The 17,902-nt window shown below is 48.2% G+C and overlaps 7 protein-coding genes across 14 annotated transcripts; 5 read left to right on the forward strand and 2 right to left on the reverse strand.

The window, feature by feature from the left end:
- Positions 1-1,618: 1,618 nt before the first annotated feature.
- On the forward strand, positions 1,619-2,043 carry LOC113565536 (low molecular weight phosphotyrosine protein phosphatase 2-like). The gene is given in 2 exon segments (XM_026987853.1): positions 1,619-1,664; positions 1,727-2,043. Coding segments are annotated over 2 exon segments (363 nt in total).
- Positions 2,044-2,530: 487 nt separating this feature from the next.
- LOC6587265 (low molecular weight phosphotyrosine protein phosphatase 1) lies at positions 2,531-3,203 on the forward strand. Its single transcript, XM_026993006.1, has 3 exons — positions 2,531-2,594; positions 2,653-3,002; positions 3,069-3,203. The coding sequence occupies exons 1-3, from the start codon at positions 2,564-2,566 to the stop codon at positions 3,150-3,152; spliced, it is 465 nt and encodes a 154-aa protein (XP_026848807.1). The 5' UTR covers positions 2,531-2,563; the 3' UTR covers positions 3,153-3,203.
- Positions 3,204-3,446: 243 nt separating this feature from the next.
- LOC6587206 (low molecular weight phosphotyrosine protein phosphatase 1) lies at positions 3,447-4,232 on the forward strand. Its single transcript, XM_002013974.2, has 4 exons — positions 3,447-3,486; positions 3,550-3,734; positions 3,805-3,978; positions 4,042-4,232. Exons 1-4 carry the CDS (start codon positions 3,462-3,464, stop codon positions 4,153-4,155), a joined length of 498 nt encoding a protein of 165 aa, XP_002014010.1. The 5' UTR covers positions 3,447-3,461; the 3' UTR covers positions 4,156-4,232.
- Positions 4,233-4,291: 59 nt separating this feature from the next.
- LOC6587430 (adenosine deaminase 2) lies at positions 4,292-6,334 on the reverse strand. Of its 2 annotated transcripts, none has more exons than XM_002013975.2 (6): positions 6,096-6,334; positions 5,533-6,030; positions 5,307-5,476; positions 5,018-5,199; positions 4,825-4,961; positions 4,292-4,766 (listed from the first exon to the last, which is right to left on the reverse strand). In XM_002013975.2, exons 1-6 carry the CDS (start codon positions 6,187-6,189, stop codon positions 4,303-4,305), a joined length of 1,545 nt encoding a protein of 514 aa, XP_002014011.1. In that variant the 5' UTR covers positions 6,190-6,334; the 3' UTR covers positions 4,292-4,302. The 2 variants fall into 2 exon arrangements, with proteins under 2 accessions (XP_002014011.1, XP_026846398.1); XM_026990597.1 differs by having other exon boundaries at positions 5,018-5,202.
- A 1,913-nt stretch (positions 6,335-8,247) lies between these two features.
- LOC6587449 (adenosine deaminase 2) lies at positions 8,248-10,172 on the forward strand. Its single transcript, XM_002013976.2, has 6 exons — positions 8,248-8,387; positions 8,476-8,961; positions 9,031-9,200; positions 9,256-9,437; positions 9,497-9,633; positions 9,689-10,172. The coding sequence occupies exons 1-6, from the start codon at positions 8,321-8,323 to the stop codon at positions 10,144-10,146; spliced, it is 1,500 nt and encodes a 499-aa protein (XP_002014012.1). The 5' UTR covers positions 8,248-8,320; the 3' UTR covers positions 10,147-10,172.
- Positions 10,091-12,654, reverse strand: LOC6587410 (carotenoid isomerooxygenase). Its single transcript, XM_002013977.2, has 4 exons — positions 12,494-12,654; positions 11,643-12,151; positions 10,536-11,583; positions 10,091-10,478 (listed from the first exon to the last, which is right to left on the reverse strand). The coding sequence occupies exons 1-4, from the start codon at positions 12,536-12,538 to the stop codon at positions 10,200-10,202; spliced, it is 1,881 nt and encodes a 626-aa protein (XP_002014013.1). The 5' UTR covers positions 12,539-12,654; the 3' UTR covers positions 10,091-10,199.
- LOC6587175 (leucine-rich repeat-containing protein 40) lies at positions 12,434-17,892 on the forward strand. Of its 7 annotated transcripts, none has more exons than XM_026984654.1 (13): positions 12,435-12,562; positions 13,133-13,183; positions 13,801-14,210; positions 14,896-15,086; positions 15,147-15,350; positions 15,484-15,607; positions 15,677-15,849; positions 15,916-16,292; positions 16,348-16,656; positions 16,752-16,895; positions 16,955-17,143; positions 17,211-17,396; positions 17,463-17,892. In XM_026984654.1, the coding sequence occupies exons 2-13, from the start codon at positions 13,179-13,181 to the stop codon at positions 17,566-17,568; spliced, it is 2,418 nt and encodes an 805-aa protein (XP_026840455.1). In that variant the 5' UTR covers positions 12,435-12,562; positions 13,133-13,178; the 3' UTR covers positions 17,569-17,892. The 7 variants fall into 7 exon arrangements, with proteins under 7 accessions (XP_026840458.1, XP_026840460.1, XP_026840455.1 ...); XM_026984655.1 differs by having other exon boundaries at positions 16,351-16,656; XM_002013978.2 differs by lacking the exon at positions 16,348-16,656 and having other exon boundaries at positions 12,436-12,562.
- Positions 17,893-17,902: the final 10 nt, after the last annotated feature.

The raw sequence follows: 17,902 nt of genomic DNA on the forward strand, positions 1-17,902 counted from the left end.
GCCAAATGCAAAATGCAAAATGGCTGTTGGATGCTCATCTGTTCAAGCCGAGACATGTTTGTTCAGAACTGTCATCTCAGCGGGATAGATGATTGTCTTTTTACCTCTTATCATTTGCCTCATTTTCACTTGAGAATCTATTCCGTTTTCATTCTATTTGTACTGACCTTTCCCGTAGTATTTGTCGCTCCAGTCCGTCCATGTTGTTGACTCTGCAGCTGGGACTGCCGGCGTTTATCTTATCCGAGGAGACGTCATCGTCGCCGGATGATGATAGCCCCGACACCGCCTAGCCTCTGCCTCCTCTTGTGGCAAACATACATATGTATTCGTATGCATGTTGTTTCTGCCGTTGCTGTCGTGTTTGTTGTTGTTGTTGTGGGGCACATGTCTTTGCATTTCCATTTACATTTGCATTTTCAACAATTGTCAATTGCGGAGGACGCACTGCAGCAACGCCATCCATCCATCCAGCCAGCCAGCCAGCCAGCCAGGGACATTTGCATATGTAAGAGTGTGATGAGAGTACGTAACATTTGTCTGCAATCCGACAAGCTCACTTTGATGCCGTCAAAGCCGCCTCTACCGCCTCCAAGTCCCTCCTGTCGTCGGGTCCCAACAACAACATGAACCAACAAGAGATAAAACTATTCTTCAGGACCAGACGCTTTTGATACTCTTCCTGATTGGTCTGGATTCCTATGACAAATATGAGAAATATTCGCTCGTATATTAGTGCCGATTTTGTTGGTTCCAATCTGTACACCGAGTGAAATGGTCTATTTTAGCCAGCTTTAAAAGATGGCCATCTGGTCACAATCCTAATACCCTCTGCAAGGGTAGTACAACAACTACAAAAACTTGGCAAAGCTTATGTACAGACATACATATGTACGTCTGGCTTTTGTTTGCCTTAATGGTTGGTATACAATTTGCATAAAACTCAGTTTTTCCTCTCCAAAAACAAACCAAATTTATTTTAAAAGCAACTTTATTTCAGGCAGACACCATGCCTGAGAAACGAGACCCCGGGACCAGGCCAGGTGACCAACCTGCTTTAGGGCTTACCAACCAGAGGGAGGGCTCTCTTGCTGGCAGTGTCATCGCCTCCTTAAAAGTCATTAAAAATTTGGAATCCAGCCTGCTCTTCGGGGGAGTCGGATGGTGCACAGCGGATGCAGCCTCTTGCATATTCATGGGCAACCAGAGAGAGAGGACAGTGCTCATCACCTCTTCATTCATTCCACTGGCAAAAGTGGTACCCGGAGGACAGATGACCCCGTGCGTCCTCTACAGAACTTTAAATGCATTTAAAACATTAAATACGGAGCGTTGGTAAACAGGATGCAGTGCAGCAGACAGCAGGCAACAGGAAGTGGCAGAGGTGTGATCCAGAGAGTTGGGTTTTTCCCACTTGACTCCACGTAACGCCCCAAACTCTGCTCAGATCCAATGTTTATTTTACGTTTTAGGAGAATGAATGTTTACTGTAAGTGGGAATACAAATATCGGTACAGTTTTGTTGTAGATTTACATGCCAATTGTTTTAGAAACCATTATACATTTCTTGTTTCACCATTCTTATCCACACTACATTACAATTTCAAAATATTAAACCATGTCGCGGACATCTCAGAAGAAGAACGTGCTGATGGTCTGCGTGGGTGCGTAGAGCATATCCCTGAAAGAATCCATTAATTAAAATGCAAATGCAATGCACACGCAGGAAACATTTGCCGCTCCCTCATCGCCGAGGCTGTGATGCGTGACTTGATTGCCAGGGCGGGGGTGTAGAAGGATTGGCATGTAGAGAGCGCCGCGACAGAGGGTTGGCACCACGGCTCCGAGCCGGACGAGAGTCTGGTCAGTCACAATATCGAGTGCACCAGCGTGGCTGATTCGACTATATCTTGGGCATGGATCGAAGCAATATGGCTTCCCACAAACGTCTGGCCCAACGCCAAGATTCTTCTTTGTGGACATTTCGGCCTGAAGCAGACGAGCGTTGCATCGAGGATGCAATTATATAGATTACAATTATAAAGATTTCCAGCTTTTGGACACGGCTCCATTTGAAAAGATATACAAAAAGTTAACCATTGAATAAAATCATTGAAATCAACATCAAACGAATTCAAATTTGGAGCCAATTTCAAATGAACTTAGAACCTGAATCATTTGGATTAAACAGCTAAATCAATTCAGCAATCAAAAAGGTTATGGTATATTTGATCTAATTTAAAAATAAGGTCGATTTTCTATAAGCATATAAAAATCGAGGAATATGGTTTCCAATCCTTGACGGAGAACGATTAACCCATTGTATACCAAGGGGGTATTTTTATATCCCACCGAAAACAATGAAAATTTAATAATTTTAACGCAGTTCAGGTAAAAGACATCGTGTTTTTTGTAAGTAAAGAGATAGATAGTATGGATCTACAATAAGAATTTACAAACGACAATATTTTCCGCGGTTCAGCTCAAGTAGTTCACCTGTTTAAAAGTTGGGGGGTCACGCGGGTTAATCGACAGCCGGCACGTGTAACATTTGTAAACAACGATGGTGCAGAAAATTCTAATGATTTGTTTGGGTAAATAATACGCTTCTAATAGGAACGTTGATGTAATTTACGAGCTTTCCGTGTGCAGGGAACATCTGCCGCTCCCCAATTGCGGAGGTGGTGATGGTGGACACCTTGGAAAAGGCGAACAAGAAGAATGTTGTGGTTGACAGTGCAGCGATTGGGTCGTGGCATGTGGGCAATCGGGCAGATCCCCGGGCCATCAGCACGTTGGCGCAGCATGACCTCAAGTGCACCCATATTGTGCGACAGATCAAGAAGCAGGACTTTGCCGAATTCGACTTCATTTTCGGCATGGACGAGGACAACATGAGCGAACTGCGACGGCTGGCGCCCAAGGGTTCGAAGGCGGAGCTGCTCATGCTGGGTGACTTCGGACTGGACGCCAAGAACCGCATCATTGAGGATCCCTATTATGTAAGTCGGTTAGCTGCAATCAAAGATTTATGACTTACCCTTGAATTGTCCTCTTTGACCTTGCAGGAAAGTGGAGCTGCTGGCTTTGAGACCGCCTACCAGCAGTGTGTTGTGGCCTGCGCCGCCTTCATGAAGGAACGTCTGGCCTAAATGGATTTTGTGATATACTCATAGTTGAAGTAATAAATGTCTGGTACAATGCGCGAACTGGTTTTATTATACCCTTGAAGAGGGTAGTATAAAATTGGGCAAAAGTTGGTGACCCATCCCCGACCCACAAATTATATATAGTATATTCCCCGATCATATTTTTAGCTGGGTGTTCGAAAAAAGTCGACTTATTGATGGTCTAACTTTAAGAGTATCTGATATTCGGCACGCCGAAGATAGATTGTGAAATTCTGAAATGAGTCAGCGCACTAATCGTCGGAACCTGCAGTTCGTATTATCTCCGCCACGATGAAGGTTCTGTTCGTGTGCATAGGTAAGCAAATGTACATAAAACAATCAAATGCATATTAATTTAATTTTAAATTGTGCATCTAAGGCAACACCTGTCGCTCGCCCATGGCGGAAGCTGTCCTGAACCATTTGATAGTGAAACATCAACTGGAGGACTGGCATACGGACAGTGCGGGCCTCAGGGATTGGAATGTAGGCATAGAGGCTCAGGGACGTGGCCAAGAACTGCTAAAGCAACATGGTCTGAAGACAACACACTTGGGTCGAATGGTAAGCGGATTGTAAGGTACTTAAATACGTATTACACAATTATCTGTAATGTTTTATCATTACTTTTCAGATAACGTCGCAAGACTTCTACGAATTTGATTACGTTCTTGGCATGGACAACAGCAACCTGTCGGAGCTTCGCCAATTGGCAGCAAGGCTAGAGCCTCCACCTCAGTGTAAGATAATGCTGCTGGGCAGCTTTCTGGGCCGCAAGGAAGATGAGATCATTCCGGATCCATACTTTGTAATTAACACCAAGAAAGCATTTGAATATTGTACTAAGATTGTGTCTCGTATCTTTTCACAGACACAAGGCATGGCTGGCTTTCATGCTGCCTATTTGCAGATCCAGGAGAGCTGCGAACGATTTGTCCAGCAGCACACAAGAAAAGAGAAGGATCTGTTGGCGGGCTCTCCATAAAGTCAGTCGGTTCCCCCATACAATGAGTTATTTTCAGAGGCTTGGATGGATTAAAAAATCGATGCTTTACACATAAATATCCAAGAGTATTTTTTAGTTATTTTGTTATTTAATTATTATTTTGTAGTTTAATGGCAAGATCTGCAATTAGAAGACACTGCCCTGCAGCACTTTGTCAATAAATCGCGACCATGTCAGCTCTAAGATTTGGTAGGCTCGCTTTTGTTCCTCCTCTGTGAGCAGGGAGTATCGCACCGAGTTCCACACAAGACTTTTGAGCACTCGCAGTCCAGCATTATTGGGAGCGAGGCTCATGATGGCATAGTAGAAGTCGTAGCTCAATCCCTTGGCATTCCAGAAACCAGGATCATCGTTGCATATCACTAGCGGGACGTCCAGCGCCATGTACTGGGCACCCGGATGGTTGCGCATATCCCATACCAAGTGCAGCACCTGATTCGAGATGGGGCTCACCTCCACGGCTATCTGGCGAGTCTTGACCGCGTTGAGGAGGATCGGATGCTTGGCTAACGCATAACCATGGCCGATTCGGGTGCTATTGAGAAGTAGTGCATCGAGCAGATTGATGTCCGTTGAGGCCCCAAACCAATCTGAAACGAGGCATATCTTAGCTTGATGACCTCATGTCAGCTCCTTCGATCCACTCACTGGTCTCTCCCGCGTGCAGGAAGAAGTGTGCTGTGGGCGGCAAGTCCCTCAAGGCAGGCAATAGAGCATACAACGGCTTGCCGTTGTCCTCCTGTCCCACCAGATCGAAGCCAACCACAAAATTGGGAAAAGCTTTGCTATAAAGCAGGGCAAGATCAGTGGGAACCTCCTTTCGAAGCTGATTTGTACTTACTGCAATTGCCGGAACTCCTCAAAACTTTCACTTATTTTATCGACATCATGTCCGCGATAGACGGCATAGATGAGTTTGATGCCCAGGAAGTCTGGATGCAGGCGTACGAATTTCTCGTTTAGAGCATAGAACTCCTGTATAGTTCGCTCCCGCGAAAAGGTCCGTCCACTGGCGTCGTACAGCTGCTGGGAGTGGTAAAGAGTTTAGTTTAAGTATTGATAATAGTCATTTGATGAACTAAAGGACTCGAAATGATCACAAACTATATCTTTAAAAAAAAGCCCTTTACCGGTTTGAAGCTGCTACGAATCTCCGCGTACATGACATTGTCGTTGTAGAGCTCCTCGAGCATCTGCCAGTGATAGGCTCGAAAGGCTGGCAAGTATCTAATGGCGTCCCCGAAAGTGTCAAACATGTCTTGAAAGCGATCCCACACTTTGGTGATCGTAGGGTACTCCACTGAAAGAGTGATATCTCTGATGAGGGTTTCTAAAGAAGTTTTCCCGAAAACTTACGCTCCGGAACCGGTGTGTACAGATTGATGAGACGCTCAAAATTCTGATCATAGACCAGTGGATCAATGGAACTCCGCCTCTCATCGGAGACACGCACATACTGCGACTGGCACTCGTGCTCCTTGGGAGCTCGTCGGAACGTTAGGACACTCCGACCCTTATCAGTGGTGCAGCGGAGCATACCGGGCATGTATGACATGTTTTTCACCACCCACTTGGAGCTCACCGAGGCAGAGTTATGCAGGTGGAGCACAGCTCCCTTGGGCATCTTCTGCAGGAAGCGGAAGACTCCGCTCCGGTCAATCAGCTGCTTGGCCTTGAAGAAGTGCATGGCCGCGGCATTTTGCTCGGCATTGCGGAAGCCCTGCGCCAGCTCACCCAGCTTGTACTGCATGAAAATGTCGTCCGCCTTGGCCTCCTCGGTGTTGAGATACGTATGGCCGCCCGTCATCAGCTCCTCCTCTGCCGTGAGCACCGCCTGGCGCGCCTGCTCGTAGCCTGGGAGCGAGAATAGAAAGGGTTTAAGCTGTGGACAGGCCCGATCGAATGGAAGACGCTCATACTTAGCGCACTCTCCGTTTGGGCCATCAAGTGCGGCACCAGGAGTAGTAGCAGCACCGAAAATCGCTTCATAATGGGGCAGGACTTTCTCGACATTTCGTGTACTTTAACCTAGATAATGAGTACACTATGCAAATATTGACTTGAGTCGGACACGTTGACTTTGTTTGCTTTTGGGGTTTGGTTTGGTTTGATTTCGGATTTCTTTTCTTTCTCCGCGCCACACGCCCGTTCGGTAGCAGTGCCCGTTCTGAACTGCGAGTATCAAGACCCAGGCCGGGTACTGAAAATTGCCAAAAATGCAATAAAAAAATAACTATAATTTCTACACTTTGTAATCATTCTAGGAAGCCCCCCACCCTTACATTGGGGGTCTGCAATCACCTCATTAAAAGATAAACCTGGAATGAATCCAGACCCAGAGTGGGAGCTGGTGGTGAGGCTCTTAACGGTTGACAACGCACTCGCTCTCGGAATTGCCGAAAACAATTTAGTTCTGCGATGGCTTGTGATTTTTGTTGTTTTTTTTTTTTGTCGGATAGTACACCTCCCGTGAATATTAAGTGATTCAAAATGACGACGGCGCGCGCCCATCGCTCGCTGATATTTTTTCTATTTTGGCAAATTTTCACTGACGTTTGCGGACGCGCTTGTTGGTTTCTAGTCCCATACGGCATTGGAATTACAAGTTCTAGCTCTAGCTCCCGTGGCCCCGCTGGGCGTGTTTTTGGGGGGTGGCGAGGCGTTGCTAGGTACTCGGCATTTACGGTAATTGCAGATGCCACAATTATCCCCGGTTACAGCCAAAAAAAGGTGAGCACTTATTCTTCTGTTGGAAGCCCATGAATTGGGCTTGTAATGTTTATTTATTTTCCGATTAGTAATTGTAGAGTGAATAAAACATGTGCCGTCAAGCGAATTTCGGAGTAAAGAACTATAACTTTAATAGAATAGTTCTTAATTGTAGTAAGACCAAGAGCAAGAGCAACCTAAACGGACCAGGACTTGACTTTCATTTTCCCTTGACGGTTTTAGCTCCTCTGGCTGACTATGCCGCGGCCCTCCTCCAGACAAAGCACAGTATAAGCTTCGATGGAAATGAAGATATAAATCAATGTTAAGTTATAGATAGAAATAACTTAAAGCCACTGGAACGTCAAATGTAAAAATGTGGATTCATTTAATTAAATTCATGATATATAGTAATATAATTTAATATAAATTTATTATAGTGCCAATAATAATGAGAATTATTTTTAGTCCTTTATCCTTAATCAAAGAGGTGTTTCTAACAGAGGTTTTTTTTTGTGTATTCTGTTTTCCATCTAATAAAATAAAACCATCCAAATCGGAGTATATAACAAGTTAAGGATCATTATGAAATAGCTGTCAAGTTCTTAAAACCATTGCATGCTTTCAGGCTGACATATGGAATGTATTTGCCCAGGGTACCAGCTGTAAAGGAAGGTCTTAATACCAACTGTACCCATTTGATACAGATTTGTGTAATTTGGTTGATCAGAGAAAGCAGAGAAACAGGCTGATTCAAAGCCCATAACCCTGAGAGACATTCTCTTGGCCAGAGAACTTTCCATCATGATGGACAGCAGACACCCCCTCTCATAGTCAATGTCAAGCATCATTTTAGTGAATCAACATAACAAATTGGGCAAGTAAACAGTACGCAAAAAAATTACCATACACTCAATGTGCTTGCAGAGAAAAACAAAGCACCGCTGATAAAGCATAGCCAGAGGGCATATGCGATCTCAGTGATGCCCTACACGCACAGGGCTTTAATTTGAATGGAATTCATTGTGCAATGATTGAGACTTACAGAACCTTAAAGATCCAGCCTCTTGTTGTAGGTGGGGTAGGGTATTGGTGTGATGGTGACGATGCGGTCATGAAATCTATGTGCAAATTACCCCACGCCAGGCCAGGGCTAGTGCCAGGCGGGAAAGAACGTTCCAAACATTTTGCAGCCTGTAGTATCCCATCAGAGTGACATTGAACTGCAGCTGGAAAGCTGCAAAGCACCAAAGCGAACAAGATCATGAACAGAATATATATTGTGGAGAGTGTGGAAATTGCACAAAAAACAGTGCGACAAATAATATGGGTCAGCCAGCAGGGGCTTTATCAGTTGGCTGGCAAACGCCGAGCGACGAACATCTAATAAGTACAAATACGGCGTATATTTTTGTGAACTGTGAACTGGGAAGCGATGCTGCTGGGACTGCTGCTGTGCCTGGTGCCGCCCCTCCTGGGGGGACTGCATGCCGCGGACTTACGTAAGTTCCGTCCGATTGTCGGTTCAACAGCATCAACAATCAAAAGCGATATACCTAATATTGAGGGGACCCGTATTGGATTTCGCAGCTTACGAGACTCTGAGGGAGCAGATCATGGAGGCGGAGCGTCTGGCCTCGCTGGGTGGCAACATCTGGCTCACTTCGGACGAGGAGAAAGCCAACAGCATACTGATGAACGCCAAGCGTGCAGAGATTGCCGAGGGCATTAAGACGCCGGAGAAGTATCCCCCGGCCATGCATTTCTTCCAGGGCAGGCAGTACGTGCGACAGAGCGAGGTGTTCCGATTCATACAGAAGATGCCGAAGGGCGCCTTCCTGCACGGCCACAACACGGGCATGGTCACCTCCAAGTGGGTGATCGGCAACCTGACCACCACCAACAATCTGTACACGTGCCGCAATGTGGACGGGCTGCTCGTCTTCACCTACGACCAGAGCGGCTGCCACAGCGAGGTGCAGAATGTATGCACGGAGCGCATCAACGCTGAGGATCGCGGAAAGTACGAGCGGCAGCTCGAGAAGCACATAAACATGCACCGCCAGAAGCCAGAAGGTGGAGTACCCCACACCCATCCCTTCCTTTCAAGCTTTAAATCGATACATTCTCTCCTTCAATCCCCAGCACTCTTGTCCCAACGCAAAAAGATCTGGGAACGCTTTGAGAATATCTTTACGACTGTCGATCGGCTCTATAAGTACAGACCCTCCTACTGCGCCTTCCACAAGCGACTGCTGGAGGAGCTCTGCGAGGACAACATCATCTACGCGGAGGTCCGAGCCTCCCTGTCGCCTGTGAGTATTCTTCAGTCTTCTGCCATTCATGTAATCTTTATGACCCGTTTGTCAGCTGTACGACGACAACAATCGCACCCTGAGCACACTGGAGGTGGCCAACGAATTGGAACGTATCGTGGAGGAGTTCAAGGCGAAGCATCACGACTTTGTCGGCCTCAAGGTGATCTATGCCAAGCGGAATCGGGCCACCGAGGAGGAGATGAGCAGACGCATCACAACCTTCAAGCAGCTGCAGTAAGTCGAAGAAAACCAGAGGGGAATCGGATAAAAACCTAACTCTGGCTCTCCTGCAGCCATGCAAAACCGAATTTTGTGATAGGATTCGATTTGATTGGACAGGAGGACACGGGTGATCCGCTCAGCAAATACGTGAACGAGTTGTCCGACCTGCCCAGCACGGCAAACTACTTCTTCCACGCGGGCGAGACAAGTGAGCATTTGGATACACAGGATACGATCCCTTTAAGTAATACTTTTGCCCACAGATTGGCATGGTCGCACTGACTGGAACATGATGGATGCCATTCTGCTGGGCTCGAAGCGCATTGGACACGCGTTTGCCCTGCCCAAGCATCCGCAGCTGTGGTCTACGATCAAGAAGCGAGACATTGCCATCGAAGTGAATCCCATATCCAATCAGGTGCTGGGCTTTGTCTGGGATCTGCGCAATCATCCGGCCAGCTTCCTGATTGCCCAGAACTTTCCCATTGTGATCTCATCCGATGATCCCGGGATGTGGGGTGCCAAGGGCCTCAGCTACGACTTCTACTATGCCTTCATGGCCATGGCCCCTGCCGAGGCGGACCTGCGCTTCCTCAAGCAGCTGGCTCTCAACTCCATCAAGTATGCGGTGCTCACCTCAGACGAACGGCGCAAGATCAATCGGATCTTTCAGCGGAAGTGGCAAGAGTTTATTGCCAATGTCTTGAATCCAAAGTTCTAATCTAATACACAAAACTCAGACTAAGAGTGATATATTCATGCGTACTTCTGGGCCTAGTTCACGCTCGGTGCATACCATCCGTGCAGGCACTTAGGCACTGGTCCGCTCGTGTGGAAGTCGCAGCGTCCCAGCTCTGTCATCGTTTTGGCGCAGAGCACTATTAGACCCACATAGTGATCGTTGAGACCACCGCCCAAGACCATTGATGCCAGGATGATGCCATCGTCCTCGCTCTTTGGCTGCGGCGAAGGCACAAAGATGGGCTCGCTCGGGTAGACATTGTCCTCGCACCAACTAAGACTCGTCTTCGTCCACACGTCCACTTTAAGAAGCTGCAACGGAGGATTGAGTGAGGATTCTTCATGGATGACATGGGATACGATACTCACAGTGCCTGGATTGGGTGCATCCACATCGGAGCTAATGGCGTAGAAGTAGCGATAGTTCTTCCCGTTGTAGATGTCATAGTTGATACGGGGCGTCTCACAGCCCCAGTCGCAGAGCATTTCGGGACGCAAGAATATGCCACTCGGGTCTTGGTAGGCTTCCGCTCTACTGTTCTTTAGGGTCACCAGATTGATGCCGTCCTCCACCTCGTAGCGGCCTCGCTTGAGCTCTCTCTGAGGTGCCTCTTCGGTGGAGTCCTCTCTCTTGCCATTGGTGGGCATATAGGTAATGTCCGCGTACTGGGAGGCGGAATGCTTCATCGTTTTCAAGGGCTGCGCAGTGCTCAAGCCCGACAAGGAGAAGGACTTTATGAGCCCCCGTCTGCTGGACCCGGACTTCGTGTCATGGGTGTGTACTTTGGCCCCCAGGGGAAGTACAAACCTCAGGGGCCGACCGCGGAAGAGGGTGGCGTAGTTGGGATTGGTCTGCATGTTGGCAATGGCCTCCAGGTACATGCAGTTGATCATCTCGGGATTCTTGTAGCTGCAAATGTCCACCACCACGTGGCCATCTTGCTCGAAGCAGTTAATGATGTGCAGATAGAAGAAGGCCTCCGACTCGTAGGACTGGACCAGCTTCCCGCTGGTACGCTCGATCAGGTGGAAGAGCGTCGGCCTGTCCTCGAACCACTTCAGACAGGCGGAGAGATTCTGGTTGGACAACTGGGCCTTGATGTACTCCGTGAGGGACACGGACAGCGGCTGTTCCACAATAACGAAATAGTTATCGGTCAGGCCGAAGGTGTGCATGTAGCCCGGATGGAGTTTCCAGCGGCATGGCAGCGTGGCCACCACGTGAGCATCCTCGAACATGTGCTGGCCCTTGGGGAAGCAGATGATCGTATAGGCCGGACCGGACTTGGTCATCGCTGTGCCCAGGTTGTAGACTGTTCCGCTGGGCAGGACATGCGGATGCGAGGTGTGATTGACCACGCCCACATAGTCGCTAATGCAGATCCGTCCCTCTGTGGCCAGAGTGCAGGGATTGATGCTGTAGTTGGGATGGTCTCAGAGAATTACAAGAGAAGTGGATAAGATATATGTAGCTACCGATGCATAAAGGGTGTCTCGGTGAAGGTGTAGTATTCGTCGCCGAACGGATAGATAGAGATCATCGAGTTGTCCGTGCCATTATCCGGCCGGAAGATGGCCGCGAACTTGTCGAAGATCGAATGACAGGGATCCGGCACCGCTGCGGTGCCAAACTCCGTGACGACAATCCTCTGAGCCGACCGATTCTTGCGCAGTGTCTCCGTGTCCACGAAGCGGCTCTGATAGGTCACGCGGCCATTCCGTATGGCGAATCGATGCAGCAGCGCCGAGCAGTCGAAGAGGTGGCCAAAACGCATTTCGCCCACCTTCCAGCTGCCGGGACCGTTGCGCAGGAGGCTGCCGTTGACCCACTTCGGTATATGGCCGCTGCTGTGGCCCTCAAGAGGATCCACAATCTCCCGCTCGCAGGAGCGCAGCCAGACATCCGAGGAGCAGTTGGGATAATACCGACCACTGCCATCCAGCCGCTGCGCCTCGGGATCGTGCTGCTTGTCATCGTATTTGACCTGTGGGAGGAGGGGTGTTGAAGCTATTGATTGCCATGATTGGGTACCCTAATCCAAAAGAATTTTTGCCGTGGATTAATGTGGATTATTCTGTCGGCTGGCGCTTTTCCCACATTCCATGCATTCAGTACATATCCCCCCACCAGCTGTGAGCTTTCTCAAGGAAGGTCTCTTTTATTAGCTTAAGCTCAAGCTCAGGCAGTGGAAAGTAAAATCAATCTAGCTATCATTTTAAATTCTGACAAACACTCGTTTAGGTAACTTTTCGGAATCCTTTTGCCAAATTTGAAAAAATTCTTTCGTTACTAATTTTGAATATCGCGTAGTGACCAATCGACTGACCGCGAAGATATCCCGCATAAAGCTCTTGAAGACCCCAGCCGCCATTGCCACAAACGGAAGTCTGTCCGGGTGAGTGTAAGAGGTAAACGGTCCTCGGCTGATGCAATTTCAATCCAAACCACACAAATCCACGTGGGCCAACTGAGTGCCGTTCCGTTCTGTTCCGTTCCGCTTGCAATGAAAACCAAATGACAACTGGCAAATGGCAAGTGCTCCCAAGCGCTCGCACCTAGTCGCCGCCCAGCGTAGCCGCAGGGATGGCTTATGAGGGTGGCGGCAACCAATTGGAGGCAACTGACCCTACGCCATGTGCCAGCGTTATTCATAATTTTGATTGACAGTCGACGTATGTAGTTAGCGTCGTTTGTTGGCTACACCAGACCCCCTCCCATGCCACATACAAGTGAGGAAGGCAAATGCTGGGGCTCAGCATTTTTGCCGCTTCGTCGGACTCGCTGGAGGCGAGTGGCGTAGGTGTGCATTGGCTACAAACACCAACATTTTGCACCGGGCGTAGAGCAGCTAGGAAATCCAACACCACACCCCTGACGGACCGACTGACTGACAGACTGGCAGACTGACTGACTGACTTCTGTGGCTGACCTTGGCTGCTACAATGTATCTCGTATCTCCCCACAGAGGAAGCCCCAGCGGAGCAAGACCAAAGCAAACCTAACCCAAGAAGATGAAGTAAGTACAACCGAATTAAGCGACTTAACCCTAAGCCTTTAAGCGGCTTGCGGCCTGCACACACACATTATGCATAGCTTTAAGTTCATGATCAAATCAATTACTCGGCCTATTTGGAATAATCTAGAATCATAAGCTGGGGGAGAACAGGTGCAGCTTTCTCGAGCATTGCCCTAAATCGGGCTTCTTAAATTGATTTTAATTTCTGCAGCTGTGTCTTGCATTTTTGAATCTATTATATGTAATAGGGATTTCGTTTCCAATTAAATTTTGCCTTTTGCAATGTAAACCTAAGATTTGGAAGTTTTTAACGTAATGAGGTAAATTTGAGGCGTAGCCAGTGCCCCCTTTCGTAACCGAATATATGGCGTTGATATGTAGTTTTTTGCAATTACTTTAATCTAAAACAACAGAATATCTCGATTCAAATTTGAATCTTCATTGTCCGTTACAATTCAATAGTCACTAGATCAGTGTTGTAAAACACACAAATGGTGCATCGAACAGCTGAGTCGTGAAAAATAAAAACAAACGACGCAAAATATTGGACATAATTAGAATTTGAGGGCAATTGAATGACTGTTTGACACCTTTTCCCTCTACCTGTGCCCGCCCAGCTACAGTAACGTGGAAGACACTGCCGCCTTGTACGCATTCAACAACTTGCCCAAGGAATGTAATACTTCGCCATCCAACGGCGGCTACGATTTTGACGACTGCTCCTGGTTCACTTTCTTCGGCAATCCCAACGATATGAGCGAAGACTCTTTGCCCAGTAATGACCATAGAAGTGGATCCACCAGCAGAATTCCACGATGTGCCCAACGACCACGCCAAATGGCTTCGGCCAATCGATTCCATCAAATGGCTGCGTCGCCACGGCCATCTCCCCGGCCAAACTACTCTTTCCAGCCGGTATTCCACGAGCGTACAACCCATGAGGACGATACAGTATTAACCCAGGAGCTGTGGAAGCTGGCGCGCAAGTCAGGCACCCTGAATCTGTCGAACAAGGGACTAGCCAGTGGTAAGTAAACCCCTTGCCATGCAGTGCAGTGCACCCATGTGTAGCTTCAATGTTAGGCAGGAATGCAGTGGTGTCGCAGCAGAAATTGCAAAACTGGAGGTCAAAGGTGAGGCCTCGCGCCGGGGAGCCACCCATGGAGCAGCAGTATAATCATCAATCGATGTACACCGGTCTCGTCGACAGCAGTGCATTATGGTTTCAGTTCATGTGAGACGATCGCGATCTCGAACTTGGCCTTGCCGGCCCCTAAAAGGAGTCGGGAACATTTGCCGCTTCACTAGGTAGCGTCAGCGCCAGCGCCTGCAGTCATGTCATAAAGGTGTTCCAGACGTGTGCCAGTCATCGTTTAGTTTGCGCAGCGTGCTGGCTGCTCTCGGATGTGCCCCAATCTATCCAAGTCAAAATCATCCATCAAAATTGCGTCCTCCAAGCCAACGCGAAAGAAGCAGCTCACTTCGTTCTGCATGTGTGCTCCGCACCCGCGGCGACGAAGCTACTACCAGATCCGTGAATTTCAAATGGCCTCCTCGGGCGATGAGCTGGAGAGCGAGGACCCCGACGATGAGCTGGAGCTGGAACTCGATCTGGATGAGCCAGCGCCGCAGCCCAGCGAAGATGCCTGTAGATTAGTGTACGCCATGCCACCAACAGCCCTCTAATTGATTCCATGATTTGTCTGTTTCAGTGCCCGATCGTCTCTACGACATCAACGAGGCCGATGCGGAGAGCAAGGCGGCCACTCTAGAGCAGCTATCGATCAAGGATGAGGATGCCTGGTGGAACCAAGTGCCATTGACTAATTTAGATCTGAGCTCCAACGCTTTATCGCACATATCTCCAAAGATTGAGAACCTGCAGTCGCTAACAGTCTTGATTGTATGTACAAATGCTGGCATCCTGAATCCCCATGCCCTAAACCTGACCCTCTTCTTTTAGCTCCATGACAACGCCCTGGTTGATCTGCCGGCGGAGATCGGTAAGCTGGAGAAGCTTATGCGTCTGAATGTGAGTCGCAACAAGCTCTGCGATTTGCCGCGAGAGCTGTACAGCCTGCCGGAGCTGCGGCATCTGAATATCAGCTATAATGAGTTCAGCGAACTCAATCCGGATATCAGTGATCTGCACATGCTGGAGTTTCTGGTGAGTGTAGAACCTCCCTTACGTTGAATCTGGTTGTGGTGTCTTATTAATTTATAAATCATTGTAATCGCCTTCTAACGACTCCTCTAATAACAAATACCAACTGCTTGTTAACCAAAATTCTAAACAAAAGGATGCCGGGCATAATAGCATAAAATCCTTGCCTGGCGGTATTGGTTTTCTGGTGCGATTGACAGCCCTCTTGTTGCCCTATAACCACATTAAGGATCTCCCACCTGATCTGGTTAACATGCGCTGTAAGTTGTGTGCCACCCCCCCTCAATAACAATGCTCGTCCTTCTATTAAATGTTGATACCCCTCGAAGCGCTCCAAAGGTTGGACCTGATGCAGAACGACCTCACCTGCTTGCCGGAGGACATGGGCCTGCTAAGGAAGCTCCAGTTCCTGTACATTCAACATAACGACATCCTGGAGCTGACCGACTTCGAAGGAAACGAGACACTGACCGAGCTGCATGCCAGCAACAATTATATATCGGTAAGAGGAGGGCGAATTACTAGTACTCTTTCCCAACGGATAATCACTGTAAAACCCTCCACGTAGAACATACCGGTAAGGATGTGCGAGAACTTGCCGCATCTGAAGGTACTCGACCTCCGGGACAATAAGATTACACAGCTGCCCGATGAGCTGTGCCTGCTGCGGAATCTCAACCGCTTGGACGTATCGAACAATAGCATCGACACGCTGCCTGTTAGCCTGGCGGCGCTGGCCCATTTGATTAGCCTGCAGGTGGAGGGCAATCCCATCAAGTCCATTCGACGTGACATCCTCCAGTGCGGAACTTCGCGCATCCTGAGGACTCTGCAGGAGCGTTCCATGGCCAAGAGCAAGGACGAGGGTGAATCCGATAGTGGCGCGGGAGCCCGCCTATGTGGTGGACAAGCGGGCAACGACACAGCCGCAAACTATCCCGACAGGTATGTACAGTAGACCCTGAGCCAAGCCAGACCAGCACATTGATCCACGCCGCAGCAGCTATCAGCCACAGCATCAGCAAAAGCACTTCGAATATCAGTTTCAATATCGGGCCCAGGCTCATATGCAACCGCAAGCCGAGCGCTTCAGAGTCTACGAGCCGCCGCACAACTGCCCGCCGTACTGTCGCCAGGGGCAGGAACACGTATACGATCAAGAGAACTATGAAACAGAGAAAAAATTTGACTATGCTGGCCACTATATGCAACGGCAGCAACATAACTTTCAATTCAATGGCTATTCAGCCATGTATCAACAACAGCAGCAACTATTCTACGGACAGTGCGTCGTCTGTCCGCGATGGGTGTAGTGTATCACGCTGTTCCGAGTTTTATATATAATATTCTTTTGCCCAAACGAATCGCAGAGGGAATAACTTGAGCTTGGTTTCTTTCATGCAGATACAAACTACGTCATACCCGAACATTGGCCGTCAATTTGGAGGAAATAACCGATGTGCCCGAGGAAGTCTTTCAATTGGCCCAGAAAGAAGGCGTGCATGTAGTGGATTTTGCCCGGAATCAGCTAAGAACCGTGCCCAACGGGTAGGTCACCACGTAGTCCCTATGGATATGCCTTTAACGAACGCCTCTTTCCTGTGCAGCTTGCAGCACATGCAGAATATTGTCACGGAACTGGTCCTCGCCCACAACCGCATTGGCCAAGTGCCGCAGTTCATCTCACAGTTCACGCGCATTACGTTACTGAATTTATCCAACAATCTGTTGACTGACCTGCCCAAGGAGTTTGGTGTCCTGAACACGCTACGCGAACTGAACATAGCCAATAATCGGTGGGTACAATGAGATCCTTGCTCAATTGAATCGTCCCATAAGTCTTGGTCACTGTTTCGCTTTCAGTTTTTCGTTTCTTCCCAGTGGTTTGTACGATTTGCAGGGTCTGGAGATACTCATTGCCAGCGATAATCACATCAATGAATTGAATGTCGCGGGGCTACAGCGCATGCCGCGCTTGTCTACATTGGATTTGCGCAACAACGACATTGATTTCATACCGCCAATATTGGGTACCCTGACCAACATAACGTAAGAACATTCGCTAGAAACATATAGCTTTATTTGATTCGATTTGTTTTCCCCACCCTTTTGCAGGCACTTGGAGCTGGTGGGAAATCCATTTCGTCAGCCACGCCATCAGATCCTGATGAAGGGCACCGAATCGATAATGTCGTATCTGCGGGATCGCGTACCCAGATAAAGCAAGATATCGCAATCTACACCTTTTGATTTGAGTTTTTCAGCCAATTTTCACTGGTATAGCGTTTTTTTTTTTTGGACAAACATAACCGATACTTTACCAATACTCCACCACGCCCACACACATCCATACTTAACTATAAGTCTGCCTGTGTGTGGACGAGGCGGAGATCGCGCAAGGAAGGTACCTTATAACATAGAAAGCATCCCGCATTTACCATCTACTCTACCAACTGAACTAGTCAGCGTTTGGCAACACACGGCGCACCACCCTGTTAAATTCTGGTTTAAAATTTTTAATTAGAAATAAAAAAACAAAAACTAATCTTTGTTAA

Source organism: Drosophila persimilis, unplaced genomic scaffold (genome assembly GCF_003286085.1).
Source record: "Drosophila persimilis strain 14011-0111.01,24,50 unplaced genomic scaffold, DperRS2 tig00000000-arrow-pilon, whole genome shotgun sequence".
Classification (NCBI taxonomy): domain Eukaryota; kingdom Metazoa; phylum Arthropoda; class Insecta; order Diptera; family Drosophilidae; genus Drosophila; species Drosophila persimilis.

Coding starts and splice junctions, on each gene's coding strand:
- LOC6587410 (XM_002013977.2), bottom strand. CDS start 12,538: ATGGCGGCTGGGGTCTTCAAGAGCTTTATGCGGGATATCTTCGCG. Junction 12,152..12,493: donor TTATGCGGGATATCTTCGCG/GTCAGTCGATTG, acceptor CTCCTCCCACAG/GTCAAATACGATGACAAGCA. Junction 11,584..11,642: donor GAGACACCCTTTATGCATCG/GTAGCTACATAT, acceptor TCCCAACTACAG/CATCAATCCCTGCACTCTGG.
- LOC6587265 (XM_026993006.1), top strand. CDS start 2,564: ATGGTGCAGAAAATTCTAATGATTTGTTTGG. Junction 2,595..2,652: donor AATTCTAATGATTTGTTTGG/GTAAATAATACG, acceptor TTCCGTGTGCAG/GGAACATCTGCCGCTCCCCA. Junction 3,003..3,068: donor TCATTGAGGATCCCTATTAT/GTAAGTCGGTTA, acceptor TTGACCTTGCAG/GAAAGTGGAGCTGCTGGCTT.
- LOC6587449 (XM_002013976.2), top strand. CDS start 8,321: ATGCTGCTGGGACTGCTGCTGTGCCTGGTGCCGCCCCTCCTGGGGGGA. Junction 8,962..9,030: donor GCACCGCCAGAAGCCAGAAG/GTGGAGTACCCC, acceptor TTCAATCCCCAG/CACTCTTGTCCCAACGCAAA. Junction 9,201..9,255: donor TCCGAGCCTCCCTGTCGCCT/GTGAGTATTCTT, acceptor CCCGTTTGTCAG/CTGTACGACGACAACAATCG.
- LOC6587430 (XM_026990597.1), bottom strand. CDS start 6,189: ATGTCGAGAAAGTCCTGCCCCATTATGAAGCGATTTTCGGTGCTGCTA. Junction 5,477..5,532: donor GTACACACCGGTTCCGGAGC/GTAAGTTTTCGG, acceptor TCACTCTTTCAG/TGGAGTACCCTACGATCACC. Junction 4,767..4,824: donor CCTGCACGCGGGAGAGACCA/GTGAGTGGATCG, acceptor GCCTCGTTTCAG/ATTGGTTTGGGGCCTCAACG.
- LOC6587206 (XM_002013974.2), top strand. CDS start 3,462: ATGAAGGTTCTGTTCGTGTGCATAG. Junction 3,735..3,804: donor CAACACACTTGGGTCGAATG/GTAAGCGGATTG, acceptor ATTACTTTTCAG/ATAACGTCGCAAGACTTCTA. Junction 3,979..4,041: donor TCATTCCGGATCCATACTTT/GTAATTAACACC, acceptor ATCTTTTCACAG/ACACAAGGCATGGCTGGCTT.
- LOC6587175 (XM_026984654.1), top strand. Junction 14,211..14,895: donor GAACAAGGGACTAGCCAGTG/GTAAGTAAACCC, acceptor TGTCTGTTTCAG/TGCCCGATCGTCTCTACGAC. Junction 15,087..15,146: donor AGTCGCTAACAGTCTTGATT/GTATGTACAAAT, acceptor CTCTTCTTTTAG/CTCCATGACAACGCCCTGGT.